At 60.0% G+C, this 15,029-nt stretch overlaps 2 protein-coding genes across 4 annotated transcripts in view; both read right to left on the reverse strand.

Moving 5' to 3' along the window:
• RSKR (ribosomal protein S6 kinase related) overlaps positions 1 to 1,241 on the reverse strand; it is a 3,274-nt gene extending 2,033 nt beyond the window's left edge. The window contains exons 1-5 of the mRNA XM_042811304.1: positions 1,200 to 1,241; positions 919 to 1,110; positions 360 to 443; positions 214 to 282; positions 52 to 121 (exon numbers count right to left, since the gene is read on the reverse strand). Coding sequence (XP_042667238.1) covers positions 52 to 121; positions 214 to 282; positions 360 to 443; positions 919 to 1,110; positions 1,200 to 1,241 — 457 coding nt within the window. The remainder of the gene's footprint in view (positions 1 to 51; positions 122 to 213; positions 283 to 359; positions 444 to 918; positions 1,111 to 1,199) is intronic.
• Positions 1,242 to 1,709: 468 nt separating this feature from the next.
• KIAA0100 (KIAA0100 ortholog) lies at positions 1,710 to 14,661 on the reverse strand. Of its 3 annotated transcripts, XM_042811315.1 has the most exons (39): positions 14,616 to 14,661; positions 13,734 to 13,863; positions 13,448 to 13,494; positions 13,070 to 13,232; positions 12,874 to 12,992; positions 12,714 to 12,774; positions 12,356 to 12,536; positions 12,092 to 12,215; positions 11,605 to 11,729; positions 11,452 to 11,519; positions 11,210 to 11,358; positions 10,871 to 10,989; positions 10,518 to 10,681; positions 10,127 to 10,391; positions 9,834 to 10,039; positions 8,603 to 9,698; positions 7,889 to 8,080; positions 7,609 to 7,811; positions 7,409 to 7,527; positions 7,113 to 7,333; positions 6,794 to 6,984; positions 6,616 to 6,715; positions 6,340 to 6,542; positions 5,907 to 6,201; positions 5,642 to 5,799; positions 5,339 to 5,545; positions 5,166 to 5,265; positions 4,816 to 4,998; positions 4,561 to 4,682; positions 4,326 to 4,481; positions 4,129 to 4,250; positions 3,869 to 4,049; positions 3,705 to 3,791; positions 3,503 to 3,613; positions 3,293 to 3,428; positions 2,922 to 3,046; positions 2,538 to 2,639; positions 2,335 to 2,469; positions 1,710 to 2,204 (listed from the first exon to the last, which is right to left on the reverse strand). In XM_042811315.1, exons 5-39 carry the CDS (start codon positions 12,975 to 12,977, stop codon positions 2,022 to 2,024), a joined length of 6,294 nt encoding a protein of 2,097 aa, XP_042667249.1. In that variant the 5' UTR covers positions 12,978 to 12,992; positions 13,070 to 13,232; positions 13,448 to 13,494; positions 13,734 to 13,863; positions 14,616 to 14,661; the 3' UTR covers positions 1,710 to 2,021. The 3 variants fall into 3 exon arrangements, with proteins under 3 accessions (XP_042667249.1, XP_042667248.1, XP_042667247.1); XM_042811314.1 differs by lacking the exon at positions 14,616 to 14,661 and having other exon boundaries at positions 13,734 to 13,960; XM_042811313.1 differs by lacking the exon at positions 14,616 to 14,661 and having other exon boundaries at positions 6,616 to 6,984; positions 13,734 to 13,961.
• Between the last annotated feature and the right edge of the window lie 368 nt (positions 14,662 to 15,029).

Raw genomic sequence — 15,029 nt, forward strand, 5'->3', positions numbered from 1 at the left:
CAGGCAGAGCAGGGGGGGTTGGGGGGAGCCTGCGGGCAGATGGTCACTCACTGATGAAGAGGTGGCGCTGGCCCTGCCAGCTGTCCCCAAGGCCGTGGACAAACGGGTGCCTGACCTGTCTCTGGGGATACAAAGTGGAGATGGGGTGAGCGGCCCCTGGGTTGGGGGGATCCCTCCCTGTGCCCCCCGCAACTCCCCCTTCTCTCCCCTAACCTGGATGCTGACTTCTTCCTTGCACTGCTTAAGGGTGTCACGGCGCAGCACCTCCACTTTGGGCACGACCTGGAAGAGGGACTGTCAGGATGGGGGGGGGGTCCCTGGGACAGCATGAAAGCCCCAGGCCATGGGGCAGCACCCACCTTCACGGCGCAGACCTTCTCTCGCCCGCAGTCCAACACTTTTAGGATGGTACCGAAGGAGCCTTTGGCCACCAAGCCCAGGATCTGGGAGGAGGGGGGGGACAGGAGCTGTACAGGCTATGGAATGATGAGTACACCCCCCCTGGGTGGGTGAGTGGCACAGGGCAGGGGAGGTGGAAATAAAGTCCTTGAGGTACACAATAGGGCACAAGGGGGGACGTAGAGGATGGGGACACGAGGGATGGGGGCATCGCAGTGTGGGGCACACGGGGCGCAGAGGGAACGCACAGGGGGGACCCAGACGGGAGGAGAAAGGGACTCGGTGAGACGGTCGCGGACTGCTGTAAGGATGCACGGGGACCTCGTAGGGAGGGCAGAAACCTCTCTGAAAGGCACCGACCGCACGGGGACCCGAACAGGACGCTCGGAAATCCCGGTAGGACATCAATAGAGCGGGCACAGGGTGCAAGGGGACCCGTCGGGAGGCACGCGGGACGCGCGGAGTCCCCGGTGAAGCAGAAGGATTCCCCGGTGCGCTGCATCTGTCCCCGGACGGCACCTTGAGCTGCTGCTGCCGGGCGGAGGGGCGAACGGGGAACTCCGGCAGGAAGAGCGAGACGAGCTGCGGCAGCGGCCACCCCGGGAACGGCGGCTCCTCGGCGGCCACAGCGAGTCCCGGTACCGGCACCGGCCCCTGGACCGACCCGCTCCGGCGGAGCAGCGCCCGCACCCACGACCCCACGGCTCGGCCCTACGGAACCGGGGGGGCAGCCGTCAGCGGGCCGGGGTCAGACACCGGATAGGGGGACGCGGGGACGCCGTCGGGGCCACCTCACGCACCTGGGGGGGCCCCGGGCCGGACCCGCTGCTGGCTGCTCCCATCGCGCCGCCGCCCGGCCCGGCCCCGTTAATCGCCGCCTTACATAACCTCGCCCCGCCCCGCCCCGCCCCGACCCCCCCGGCACCGGGGCTCCGTGCGGTACCCACCCCCCATCCGCGCCGGGCGGCAGGCACGGACTCCGAGCCTCCCCCATCCCAGCCCCCGGTAGGAGCTGGGGGTGCTCCCATCCATCCTCCCTCCCCTCCCTCCCCCCTTCCTTCCTTCCTTCCTTCCTTCCGGGCAACTGCCAAATTAAGAGGGTGAAAGGGTCAGTGCAGCCCCACCCCCAGCCCCCATAGAGTTCCAGGCAGCGGGGGTCATGCAGAGCTGGATGAGGGGGGAGCCCTTAAATGGGGCAGGAGAACCCCGTGGGATGTGCAGGGGGTGAACCTACACGGCCGAGGTGCTGCTGTGCTGAGAGCAGTGCGACGCAAGCCGGGAGGGTGAATGACAACCCCTGGGACCGAGGCTGTTCCAAATTAAAAACTCTTATTTAAACTCTCTCCTGTTCCCCTTTCTCCCAGCCTGGAGCGATCCTGCTGCTTCACCAGGCCCTGGGGCCAGCAGCCATGCAGCAAGGACCTACAGGACCTTTGGCACAGGGGGGGGGCTACACTCCACAAAGCAGCCCCGCAGCACGGCTGCTTCCAGGCCCCACAGCAATGGGGTTGCCCCCCGCCTCAGGCATCAGCAGCGTGGTCCCCTCACTGCTATAGGGCTGCCCCTTTGCTATGAGGAGCACAGGGGACCCCAGTCCCTTCCCGGCCTGCCGGGTGCTGCCATCATTTGCGCCTCCCAAAGATGGACTTCTTGCTGGGGTTCTTCTCGCCCACGCTCAGCCCGATGAGCAGACGTGCCTTCTCGTCCTCCTCCTGCTGCTGGATGGTCCCATCTGATTTGTTCTCCAGCTTCCCCCGTGTCTCTGCACCCGCTGCAGGCTTCAGGCGCAGCTTCTCTTTGATCACCTGCACCAGGAGCGAGGGCTCAGCACCATGGGGCTGCACACAGCACCCTTGGCTTCATGCTGGGGCAAGCCTGTCCCCATAGAGGCTTTGCCCCCATAGTGGGAAGGGGGACAGCACCGTCCCCATGTACCTGTGCCACCAAGGCTTTGCGGCTGTCCCTCTTCACCGCCATGGCAAAGTCCAGCCACGTCCAGGTATTGTTGTGGTACTCCAGGCAAGGCAGCACCAGGTTCAGGTCACCCCAGTCCACGCTGTTCTTCTCGCCCTGAGCAGGGGAAAGGGCGGTGAGGCAGAGTGGCACGCTGCCGCCCCTGCTCCCACATGGCCACTCACCTTGTAGCTGACACACAGTGGCACCTGGGGGATCTTGATGTAGATGAAGGAGTTGTTCATGGCCGCGCGCTCCTTCATCTTGTCGATGTCATCCACGGGATGCTGGGGACAGAGATGCGAGCAGAAGGTGAGGACAAGGGACAGAGCCAGGAAGCAGTGGGGAGGGGACAGCTGGGCACTGGGCCACAGCATTGCTTCACCGGGGAGCAGCGGGAGCTGCTCTGGCACTGGGTATGTTGCAGGAATCATAGCAAGGTGCAGCGTAGGGATGTGAAGGATGTACGTGCACACGGTGGGAGGGAGCAGGGGATAAAAAGGAAGGGAGGCCAAGACACTGCAACCACAGCAGCGCTCTCCCTACTCCCCCCACAGGGCAGCACGTACCTCGGGTGCTTTTCGGAATGATCTCCTGACCCCTGAGGTGCGATTCAGTCCCTGAGTGACCCCCTTCCCTGGGCCCAGCGAGTCATCAGCCCCAATCAGCTGCCGTGGCTTCACCACAGGTATCCCTTGGGAGGGCAGAAGGAGGCAGTGGTTGGGGTCCGGCTGGGGATCAGACATGACCCAGATTCCCTCTGGCTTTGTTGCTGTCCCCAATAGCCCCCTCCCCACCCAAGAACAGGTTCCTGTTCTTCAACATATCCCACCAGCAGCTCCCCAAAACCATCCAGACACGCAGCCAGAGCTGCTCAGAGAAGTCGCTCGGGTGGCAGGAGGGTGATCAAACACTGCCACACCTCTCCCACCCCACTCACCCGTTGTCACCAGCTTGGACTTGTCTTCCTCATCCCCCACCTCCTCCTCCTCCACGTTGCGTCCAGGGAAGAAGAAACCCATCATCCTATGGAAGAACTGGTGGGTGAGCTGGATGGTGAGTGGGACCACGTTCACCTGCAGGGAGAGAGATGTGTCAGAGCTGGGTGAACTCTGCCCATGCCCTGCACCTCCCAGCACAGCCCCAGCACCTCAAAGTGCTCCTTGATGGAGATGCCTCCCACAGGCGGCCGGACTTTGCTGAAGATCCTCAGTGCCAGCTGGCGGCCGGACTGGCAGGAGCTCTGGGGACGCAGCACCACCTGCAGGGAGGAAAGTGGGTGACTGGAGTGAGGAGAGCCACAGGGCCAGGTCACCAAAAGGTCCCCAAGCAAGCAGAGCTGCTCCCCTTGCCTTGTACACAGCGTTGGGCAGGAGGTTGTTCATCGTGACCCAGCCCAGCTCCAGCAGATGCTCAGCAGTGTCATCAGACTTGTTGACCTGCGCACACGGAATCATTAACCCCACACCTCCAGGCCCACGCACAGGGGCTGCAGAGCCACCAGCCAGCTCAGTACCTTGCTGTAGAGGAAGCGCTGCAGCTCCAGCTCAGCTATGCCCAGCTGCCCATCCTCCTCCGTCAGGCGCCAGCGTGCCTGGGCAAAGTAGAACTCAGTCCGCCGTGCCACGCTCACGTCTTCCGGCTGCTTTCGCAGCTCCATCTTGTTGGCTCGCTGCAGCTGGAAGTCCTTGAAGCACCTGCAGCAGATAGGGAAATGCTGGGACAGGGGAGCCCTAGAGAGAGAACAACACTGTGGAAGCCAGCGATGGCCCATACCTGATCAGGATGTTCAGCTCCTCGCTCTCCAGCTGCAGGTCAGCTTTCTCCTGGCTCAGCTGCTGCTGTAGCTTGTGGTTGAGGTCGAGCAGGCTCTCGTTTTTGCTGTCATCCTGCAGGGACTGGAAGACAGACAGCCCTCAGCACCCTCCATCCCAAGGCAGGGATTCCAAGTCCTACCCTGAACATGGGCTCACCTTCACGTTGGAGTACATCTGCTTCTCCAGCTGCCGAATCTGTGCGACGTGCTGCCTCACAGCTTCCTGCAGGTGTAGGATACTGCTGCGCTGCTCCTCAGGGTTGCTGGAGATTTCCAACTGGAAGCGCACCCGCTGCTTCTTCTCACTGTGCTCCTAGCCACAAGGATAGGGGAAGTGAAGGGGCGCCCTGGATGCAGGCACGTGACAAGGGGACTCGCAGCTCTTTGAGTACCTTGCGTTTGGGCTCCACGTGCAGCAGCAGGTTGTTAACTATGTCAAGGATCATTGCATACTGTGCAGGGTTTGTGGAGATCTCCAGGTCGTGGTGGATGAGTGTGAATGTGTCCACAGCTCCTATAGGGACACAAGAAGGACACGTGGGGACCTTCTGATCTCAGCAGGTACAAGATGGATCACCCCTGGGCTCAGTAGACACTTGTGGGTCAGCCCAAAGCTCTGCTGAGACACACGGTGTGCATGTACCCACCCTCCTGCTTCTTTAGCAGATCCTCCTTCTCCTGGTTAGCAGGAGTCTCGGGGGGCTTTATCTGTGTGGCCAGCTCAGGGTCAATGTCATGGCTGTAGCTGATATAGTACATCCTGCAGCTGCAGCGAGAGATGATCCTCTGCACCTGCTGGGTCTGCTGGGCTTCTGAGGGCTGGTTCCAGTCTGGGGACAGACAGGAAGGGGAACCGAAGTCAGAAGGCCACGCCAGAGACCTCTCAAGCACAGGGTTTGGAGCTGGCTCTGCTCTTGGAGCCATCTCAGCTTTGCCAACCTCAGGGTCACATGCAAGCAGAGTCGGGTAGCGTGGTGCCCAGCTCCCCAAGCCGTACCTGTGGTGGTGCTGACCATGCCACCCACTGCCTGCCCACTCTCCATCAGCTCCTGCACTGAGTCCAGGCTCCGCTGCCGATGCTCCTCAATATTCTTCACCTAGGAAGGCAAAGATGCATTGGTGGCTGTCCTTCTTGCAGCTCATCCACCATGTGCAACCCCAGTCTCTCACCTCCAGCCAGAGCTGCCCATGCTCCCTCTCTGTGGGGCTGCTTTCTGTTGTGGCAAAGTACTGCATGCCATCCAGCAAGCACGTCCAAGATGTCTTCTGCTTCAGTGTGTCCCCATACCAGGCAGGGTGGTGCTGGCACTGCAGCAGTTGAGCCTTTGCAGCAGACACAATCACACAGCCCTCTGTCTCCGCACCACGCAGCACCATCTGTGGAATTAAAAAAGAGACCCTAGGGCGTCAAGACCAGCCATGGCCCCTCTGACCACAAGGCCAGGGGAGCAGAGGCTGGCCAGGGGTTGGTACCTGGCAGTTGACCAGCTCAATGAGGCAGTTGCGGTTGTAGATGTCATCAGTCTGGCAGGCAGCGATGCCACACAGCTGCTCACTAGCTCCTGATTCCTCCTCTGTGAAGACCACAAACTTATCTGTCTCCTCAATGAGCTTCTGCAACATGTAGGCTCCTAGGGAAGGAAAAAAGAAAAAAAAAAATCAGTGCAAGGTTGAGGATATGAAGGCTGGAGAAGCTCTAGGCTAGCACGTGCTGCCAGGCTCGTACAGCCACACACACCTCCAGAGGAAGCTCTCTCAGGACGGCCGCTGGTGATGGGAGCAGTCACTTTGGCAGGGACAGAGTGAGCAGAGAGGGGGCCTCGCTTCAGCTTCTTGGCCTGCAGCTGTGTGTCAATCTTCAACCCCTTCAGAGCCTCGGTGGACAGATTGCGCTTGAGCACAGCCGCTTTCTTGTAGCCATCATACAGACCAAAGGCAATGTCCCGGTTTGTGGTGGTCCAGGATGCTCGCAGGTCCACCAGGTGCAGCTGGTGTGTATGGAAACCATCGTCCCCATCCCGCAGGGGCAGCTCCTGGGCACAAAGGTCAGAGCCTCAGCACAGTAAAGCCACAACCGGCCTCTGCCCTCCCGCACTGTGCCCAAAGATGAAGATCCCCTTATTCCAGGGGGATGTCACCAGGCCAGCACAGCTCAGTTTATCCAGCAGTACCTCCTCAGCTGTGCGGTTGCTGTGCCGTTGGTACGTGAGGGAAGACAGGCTCAGCAGGTGAGTTTTCTTCACCAGGGTATCCAGACGGTGGTCAGCGTTCTCGTCGCAGGTGGAGGCCATGAGGTGCACAGTGACCTGGCTCAGATCACTCACCATCTGTGTGATGCTCCACTCAGAAATGAGGCGTCGCATCACCGTGCCGGCTGGAGAACAGCGAAAGGCATCAGCCAGGTCCCCACCCTGCCCAGAGGCACTGCCAGCAGGGCCCCAACTCACCTTGTGGGATCAGCCGCTGCGTGCCACGAGTGAAGATGTGCCCCTGGCAGCACTCCACCTGGATCCCCCGCTGCTGGGCAAAGGAGGCCCAGTAATGTACCTGTAAGGGAGCAGACAGCAGGTGCTGAGAGCTGGACAGAGAGGGAAATAACACCAGCAACCAATCCCCAAGACTTGCCTGCAGCTGGGGGAAGAGCGCAGTGTAAGACAGCTGCTTGTAATGCTGCCCCAACTTCTTCTTACTGGGCTTCATGTTGTTGAAGAGCTTCCCACGGCAGATAGGACGCGTCACGCTGGTCCACGTGGCCCAGAAATTCTGCATCCAGCGGAGCGTGCTGCTGTAGAGCAGGATCCGGGGCTGGGAGTGCTCTGAGAATACACCCACCATCAGCCAGTGCCACGAGGCAAGGACGCAAGAGCATCCAATGAAGGATTGATAAGGATCAGTAAAACCATCCCCTCTGCCCTGGAGGGATCCCTGGGGTGCTGTCACCCACCCTCACTGGGCCGTGTCAGGTCCATCCGGATGGAGAGGTTGAGGTTCTCAGAGCGGAAGGCACGGTAGGAGTCGTACTGCTGCCCCACTGGCACCTCGGGCAGGAACTCAGGGGAGCGCAGCACCACACCATGGTGGTCGTGGGGGTTCCCGTGGCACAGCCACTGCATGTCCAGCGTCATGCACAGGTCGGGCAGGTGCAGGAAGCAGCAGTCATCATATCTGAAAGGGGAAAGAGGTCCCCAGTTACCCCTCTGGCACCATTCGTAGCCCGCACACTACAGGGCCCACACTCACTTGGAAGCTGTCCGGACATTGATGTCTAGGCTGCCCTTGAAGACAAACTGTCCAGGCTTCCAATGGAAGGAGAGGTGGCTCCACTCCCAGTGCATGTTCTCCGTGGTGTTGTAGGGGTCCTGCAGACAAAGCGTGGGAAGATGAAGGTGTGAGATGCCCCCCCCCCCACTACATCTGCTCCCAACCCCAGCAGCACTCACCTCAGTGGCCAGCTGGTGCAGGTTGGCCTGCTCGATGTCCATGTGCCAGTCCCCGTGGAAAAGAAGGCGGCTCTTGTCCCACCAAGGCAACGGGGCACTGGGGTCTTCTGTGGGCTTGGTGAGCAGATCCACACACTGGCTGATCAGGGTCCAGGCTGGGTCCCAGCAGGGCCCCCACACAATGGTGAACTGGGAGATCTCAGCTGGGAACACAGGGATCGGCTCAGCCCTTTGCCTGTCCCCACCCCAGCAGCGCCCCCCCGGCCCCTCTGCTTCTTACAGTGGAAGTCGTGGTAGAACTTTAGGGGAGGCATGTTCCTCTCCACCATCGCATCTCCCCAGGGCAGCCCCAGCTTCAGGACCTGGCGGCGCCGGGAGCAGGCCTGGCCACACTGCTCAGCTCCGATCAGCCGCCCTGAGAGCTGCCAGTTCCGGATCTCAAAGAGGTAGCGTGGGTAGTCACGGATCCGCACTGCGGGGCAGAGCAAGGGCTGGTGGATGAGGCAGCAAAGGACAAAGGACAAAGGCTCTGATCCCCTCAGTCTAGGCCACAGCATCAGCCACCACACGGCTGTGCCTTTTCTGCATTTCCATTCCCTCGCATCTTCGAAAATCATTTTCTATTCTTTGGCTGCACACCACGCAGAGCCAGTAGGTCCATCCTAAAAGCCCAGGACCGTGCAGACACTGTGCTGTCACAGAATCACAGAATTGTAGGGGTTGGAAGGGACCTCCAGAGCTCATCGAGTCCAACCCCCCTGCCAAAGCAGGTTAACTACACCAGGTCACACAGGTTGGCATCCAGGAAGGTCTTGAACATCTCCAGAGAAGGAGACTCCACCACCTCCCTGGGCAGCCTGTTCCAGTGCTCCGTCACCTCACTGTAAAGAAGTTCTTGCACACATTTGTGTGGAACTTCCTATGCTGCAGTTTCCGGCCGTTTCCCCTTGTCCTGTCATCTAAGTGTCCTCTAAGGACACACAAGATCACTCACCAAAGAAGCTGCTGACGCTGCCTTTCATCATGCGGCACCACTGGGTGACCATCTCCAGCCCCTCGGGGGGGAACGGGCTGACGCTGTCGATGTCCCTCATCTGCTCGACGACGCGCTCCGTGCCGTGGAAAGACTCGTCAGCCATGGCCACCAGCTCCAGGTGGGCCAAGGTCCAGGTGAGGAGAGCCCTCCGCATGGGTGTGTTGGCATAGAGACGCCGCGAGCGCTGGATGTAGATCTCAATGTTCTTCTTCTCCAGCGAGGCATAGAGCTCCTCGATCTTGCGGGCAGGCAGCAGCTCGCCGTGCTGTTTGCGCAGCGCAGCCACTTTGGCATCCAGCAGCTGCAAACGCTTGGCACTTTCTTTGCTCTCATCCTTCATCAGCTCGTAATTGTCCCGTAACTTGACCTCGAAGACATCGTCCAGGAAGACGCAGGAGAAGTGCGTCACTTTGAGCAGGAGGTCGGGAGGCAGAGCCGTGCTGGCAGGGCGCCCACGCCGGTGCAAACCCTTCAACCATTTCTGCACACCCACGGCCGCGTCCAGCGTGCGGGAGAAGTCGTACTGGTAGGGGAACTCAATGGTCACGCTGGCGAAGGAGAAAGCCCAGCCGCGGTTGCGGAGTGTGTGCAGGGTGGGGAAGGCGCAACGGTGCAAGATGACCTCCTCCAGTTCTGGCAGCAGCTTCACCTCCACCTCCTTGAAGCTGAAGATGCTGTGTCCATCAAAGCCGGCTGCCAGCTCAGGGCAGTAGCCGTGCAGAGCACCGCCGTGCCAGCTCACAGAGGTCCGTTCGGCAGCCAGGCTGATGTAGTTGGCCTCAGAAACAAAGGCGGTGACCTTGGCAGAGCTCAGCTCCAGCGACAGAGACAGGAGTCTTTTGGGAGGAGCCCCGTCTGCCTGGAGGAGTTCTAATGTCTCAGGAGGGCTGACCATAGGGGACGCTGGGCTCTCTGGGGATAGGGAGGGAGGTGTCCCATGGCTGAGGGCACTCCTCAAGGCTTCGAGGCACTGCAGGGTGGCCAGAGTGTGATGGTACAGGTGCATGTGGTCAGGTGGGCTCCACAGCACCGCCAGCCCCTCACCGCACTGCACCTACAGCGGGGAGAGAGCAAGCAACAAATCACTGCTGTGTCCTGCTCTCCATCATCTTTCAAGGCTGGCCAGCCCTCTCGCTGCCCCATACATGCCAGTATAGGATAAAACAGAGGCTCAAGGCCCATATCCTACCTCCAGGGAGCGGATGCTGCTGTGGTAGGTGATGGAGAGCATGGAGAGGTTGGCTACAGGGTTGGGGATGGCGGGAGCTTTGCAGCATGGCTGCATCTTCTCCGTAATGCTCTTCACCAAGGCCAGCACCATGCCCTGGGCACTGACTGTGCAGCTCTCAGCACTCCCCAGGACAGTCAACGTGTCCAGCCGCAGCTCCAGGGCACCTAGAGGAACAGTATGCCAGGCTGTAACAGTGAGGCTGTTCCAGGACAGTAATCTAGAATTGCTCTGGATGCCACAACTGCACTTACCCACCACTGCTGAGAGTGTGAAAAGATTTACATCCTCCACCTTCAGATCTACCTTCCAGAGCAGTATCCAGGGCTCACTCTGGACAGAAGATGGTTGCTCAGCAAGCTCAGCTCCACTGGGCTGTGGGCAGAATAGGGACAGGACCCTGGCCAGGCACTCGGTGCAGGTGTCTGATGACTCCACTTGTAGCCCTCGGATGGTGCAGTCCAAAAAGAGTGTGTCTGACTGGGCACTGGACATGCCCAAGGGCTGGTTGTAGCTGCCCTGCAGGACAAACAGGCTGATCACTCTCCATATGTAGGATGCCCCCATGCCATTATGTGTCTTGTCTGGAGCTGTGGATAGGCAGCATCCTCCCCCCTCAAAGCCACCCCTCAGCTCGCCACTCACCTGCAGGTTGAAGGAGTCAAGGATGAGGGCTTCCCCCCACACGTGCATGTTGGGGGGGTGGGGGGCACGCTGGATGTGCGAGTCATTGCCCACACGCCAGCAAAGGTGGTCCACAACCAGCACGACTCGCTGGTGCACGCTCTGGGGACGCAGGTGCTGGTAGTCTGCAGGCACAGAAGGTGAGTACAGGCAGGGCTTGCTGCTGCCTGCTTGGCAGCCCCCAAACAGACAACTCAGACACAGTAAAGTTTTCCCCATTCCCATGCCATTGGCTCAGGATGATGATCATCCCCAGTACTTCTCCACCAACCCCACAAGAAGAGCTCAGCAAGCACCCTGGAGCCAACCCTTACCTGCAGAGATGGAGTTGAAGCCCAAAGCAAAGGGTGGAGTATCCCCCAGTTGCACCGACACATTGACATTGGACAGCGAGGCACTCAGTATGACGGGTGCTATGATTTGGGGATAGTTCCTATAGAGGACAAGAAGGGATGGGACATTACAGGGGTCCTGTGTGCCAAGGAACAGGCTCCAAGGGACACCCTCCCTGTAGGGTCCACCCTCCACATCAGCCTCCCTGACCCATAGGCTGTGTGCAGGGCAGAGAAGGCGCTGTATGCCCAGGCACCCTGCCAGAAAGCAGCAGCTAAGAGGGAACAAGCTGCAAAACCAGCAGCTGAAGCTGAGTTTACCTTCCCTTGTGCCCTTGGCTGGGGACAGGTGCCGAATGCTGCCTGTGTTCCTGTGTCAACAGGCCCAGCCAGTGCGAAAACTCTTGGTGGCGGTAGTGGATGATGCAGGTGTTGAGTAGCACAGCAGCTGAGAGGTCAATGGCTGTGACCTAGGGCAGGGAGAGCACAGGGTGGCAGCAAGCTCATGCCTGGAGTCAAATCAGCCCCTCCAGGGGACAGGAGCACGTCCAGCATCTGCTCACCTGCACGCTGGTCTTCAGGGAGTTGAGGCACACAATGCGCTGGCGGCTCTGGGACAGGAGAAGGCCATCTGGGGAGGGAGAGGAGCAAAAGTGAGGGGTGCTGGACAGAAGTGGCAGCAGCCTCGCACCATAGGTTCTCTCCTGGCTACTTGCCCTCCAGATGGAGGTCTACACTCATTTGGTCCAGATCTGAGGTGGGTGTGAAGTTGCGCAGTGGGATCTGCTCCTCTTCACGCTGATATAGAAACTGCAGCAGCTTCAGGCTCCAGGTGAGGTGCCTAGGAGAAGCAGAGGGTCACTGCCAGGAGAGAGCTGCACCATCACGACCTCAATCTCCTACATCTCCTATCCCAGCTGACTAGCACGCTATCATGGACAAAGCACAGCCCAGACTGCAGCTGCAGCCCAGCCCAACACTACACCAGCATTACACCAGCAGAATATCCCCTCACACTATCGTGCTGGAGAACCAGATTCCCTGCCTACTTTCTTCCCCAAGAGCCCACAGCCCCAGACTGCTCTCAGTCCTTCCCCCTGGGATTTTCTCTCTGCAGTTAGGCAGAGCAAAGGACAAGCAGAAAGTGGCACAGCTATTCCCAGGACCCTGCACTGATCGTGGCTAGAACAACCATCTCCTTACCTCTTCTGGCTGTTCATAGACAGCACCACGCTGGTGCTCTCCAACTTCACATCCATCCTCCTGGGGATGAGCTGCAGTGTGTCCCTGCTCAGCAGGGACGGGGATTTCAGGGACTCTGCTGAGTCTGGAGCAGGAAACACAAAGTCACAGAAAGGCTCTCGCCCAGACTCCCACTCCCTGCACTGGTAAGCAGTGATAGCACAGCCAAATCCCTCTGGCTGCAGTGGAAGTGAGGGGACTGCCAGCCCTGCTCCTGTCCCTGACCTGGGCTAGGCTGAGGGGCTCTGGCTGTCACACGGTGCAACAGAGGGCTGCAGAAAAGCCCCTCGTGCAGCTCTGCCTGCAGGGTCCGGACACCCAGCGTGACGCCCACCAGTCGCTGCTTGCTGCTGATCTCCAGTGAGATGGAGAGTGCCAGGGCCAGCTCTGCCAGGCACGTGTCATCCTGCGTAGGGACATGGGCAAGGAATACACCAGGAGTCACCCAGCTCCCTGCTGATGGAGGCTGTAGATAATGCACTGGGCGCAGCATGGAGCTGAGAGCCTTGCAGGACATTCAGCATCATCCAGCCTCAACACTGGTGCCCAGGCCCACTGAATTTCTCCCTTCCCCAGTACTCACCTGCTGGCTGCTCCGCAGCACTTTGCTGCTGACCTTCGTCAGGTTCACCTCACACTTCAGGCTGGGGAGAGCAGAGGGAAGACTGAGGCTGAAGGCCCTGCAAAACCAGGCCCCTTCCCTCCCTTTTTTGGTGGGATAAAGGGCATGAACACAGCATTACCTCTTCCCATCACCATTGAGGAGAAGACGTGTCTTGCTGGCCTGGATGTGCCAGAGAGACTCTGAGGTGGCCACATGTAGAACCATGATGTTGATGGAGTCCATGTGGATGGAAAAGAGCTGGTGGAAGGCAGTATGGTGAGGGCTACGCAACAGCAGCACAGCCTGCAACACCCTCTCATGGAGCCAGAGCTCACCTGGCTAAGGAGCCGCAGCAAGGATGATTTAAGGGCCAGGTCTGCTTTGTTCTTGCCATCATCAGCTTCTTTGGGAGCCTCAGGGAAGGATGGCTGGAGCCCATGGCTCTTCAGCAGATCTGTGCGGATTCGCACTTCACCAAAACACAGCTCAAAGTAGCGTCTGCAGGAGAACCAGCAAAAGCAACCTTTACAAGGGCCCACACATCCAGCCCCAGGGGTGCCACCATGAGACACCCAAAGGAGAATGATTCACTCCTGCAGAGTAGGCCGTGGGAAATGGGCAGCACAGAAAGGTGCAGAGGCAGTCAGCAGGACCAGAGGTGAGACAGACCCCCCTCAGGAGAGCAGAGAAGGAGCTGGGGCATGGGTACATACGGGAGCTCACGGCTCAGTTTACTGGAGATCCAGATGTTGTCAATTTCCTGCAAGAACATAAAAGCAGGTGAGAGAAAAATTAGCTCACCCCAATGCTTTCATTACGCTCCCGTTGCCCAACATGATGTGGGGAGCTCTCACAAACCCCTGCATTCAGCCAAGGGAGAAAGGGCTGCAGGCCTGGGGCTGTGTGACAGCAGCTTGGCTGCAGAGACTCGCTGCCAGCCTGAAAAGGACTGCATCCATCCCACCTTCACCCAGCTGTGACTCCTCCACAGGTACCCACCACTGTCTGCTGCTCCTGCTGGAACTTGAGGCTGATGTTCTGTGCCCAGAAGAAGCCAAAGGAGCCAATCTTCAGCTCTGCCTGCAGCTTCTGCCGGCACCAGGTGATGGCCAGGCGGCATGCCAGCCACCTGTGGGTATATGCAAAGGGACAGGGTCCACCTCTGCTGGCTGAGCCACACACCTTCTCCCTTCCTACCACCTGCACTGTCCCAGAGACCCTCATGTCTGTGGGTCCCTCAGCCTCCACCCCAAGCCCTGTGCTCCAAATCCCCCTTTCTCCCGACATCCAGCCCACGAGATCCCCCCCAGATCTGGACAGAAGCACCACAAAACCCCCATACCTGACTGTATCCCCCTCACACAATACCCTCCACCTTTGACATTTCCCTCCAAGCTCTACAGCATCCCTGAACTACAGGGGCTCCCTAAAGCCCAAACACCTCCCATATCGTTGGAGATCCATTCTGACTTCCCCATCACCCTATGTCCATCCCTGCAAGATCCCTTGACTCCTATAAGCTCCTAATGCCCTGTCAGCCTCCACCCCAACCTCCTTCAGCCTGACACCTCTCCCCCAGCACCCTGGTGCCTCCCCAGCCATACCTAGGGGCCTTCAGAGACCCCTTTGGACCCCCCTACACCCCTCATCCAGACCTCTACACCCAACGCCCGCACCTACAGACCCCTCTATGCAACATACCCACACCTACAGTCCCCTCTACACCACACATCCCCAACTACAGACCCCACTGCACCCCACACCCCCACTTACACCCCCGGACACCCCCCCACCCCGCCCCCCAGCCCCCCCACCACAGCCCCCCACCACCTCTTCCCTTGCCCCTCCCCCGGCCCCAGCGACCCGCCCCCAGGCCCTGACCGCGCCAGCAGCCCGGCGAGCAGCAAGACGAGCCCGAGGCCGAGCAGAACGGCTGGCAGCGGTAGCGGCAGGCCCGGCGGCAGCAGCATGGTGGCCCCCAGGGCCCGGCCGCCGCCGTCCGCTCAGCGGGGGCAGAGCCGCCTGCCGGGCCCGGAGTGACGGTTGGGAGCGGAGGGGCGGGGCCGGTCCGGAGTTTCGGCGGTAGCGCCCCCTAGCGGCTCGGAGTGGCATAACATCTCTCTGCGCCGCGGTGCGAACGCGGATCTCCACCCAGCGAGGCCGGGTGGAGGGGAGGGGGCTCAGATCCCCGAGGAGGGAACCCCGAACCGGGTCAGGGGAGAAGGAGATAAACAGATTACAGCTGGCGAGTGTGGGTGCTGCTCTGGGGAGCAAGGAGCTGCTGTGAGTCCCGGC

This window comes from Centrocercus urophasianus, unplaced genomic scaffold, assembly GCF_019232065.1.
Source record: "Centrocercus urophasianus isolate 14NV4802_14NV808 unplaced genomic scaffold, USGS_Curo_1.0 seq_1271, whole genome shotgun sequence".
NCBI lineage: Eukaryota > Metazoa > Chordata > Aves > Galliformes > Phasianidae > Centrocercus > Centrocercus urophasianus.

Coding starts and splice junctions, on each gene's coding strand:
- KIAA0100 (XM_042811313.1), bottom strand. CDS start 13,958: ATGAGGGTCTCTGGGACAGTGCAGGTGGTAGGAAGGGAGAAGGTGTGT. Junction 11,730..12,091: donor TCTATGAACAGCCAGAAGAG/GTAAGGAGATGG, acceptor TGCTTCTCCTAG/GCACCTCACCTGGAGCCTGA. Junction 2,470..2,537: donor CACTGTGTGTCAGCTACAAG/GTGAGTGGCCAT, acceptor TCCCCTGCTCAG/GGCGAGAAGAACAGCGTGGA.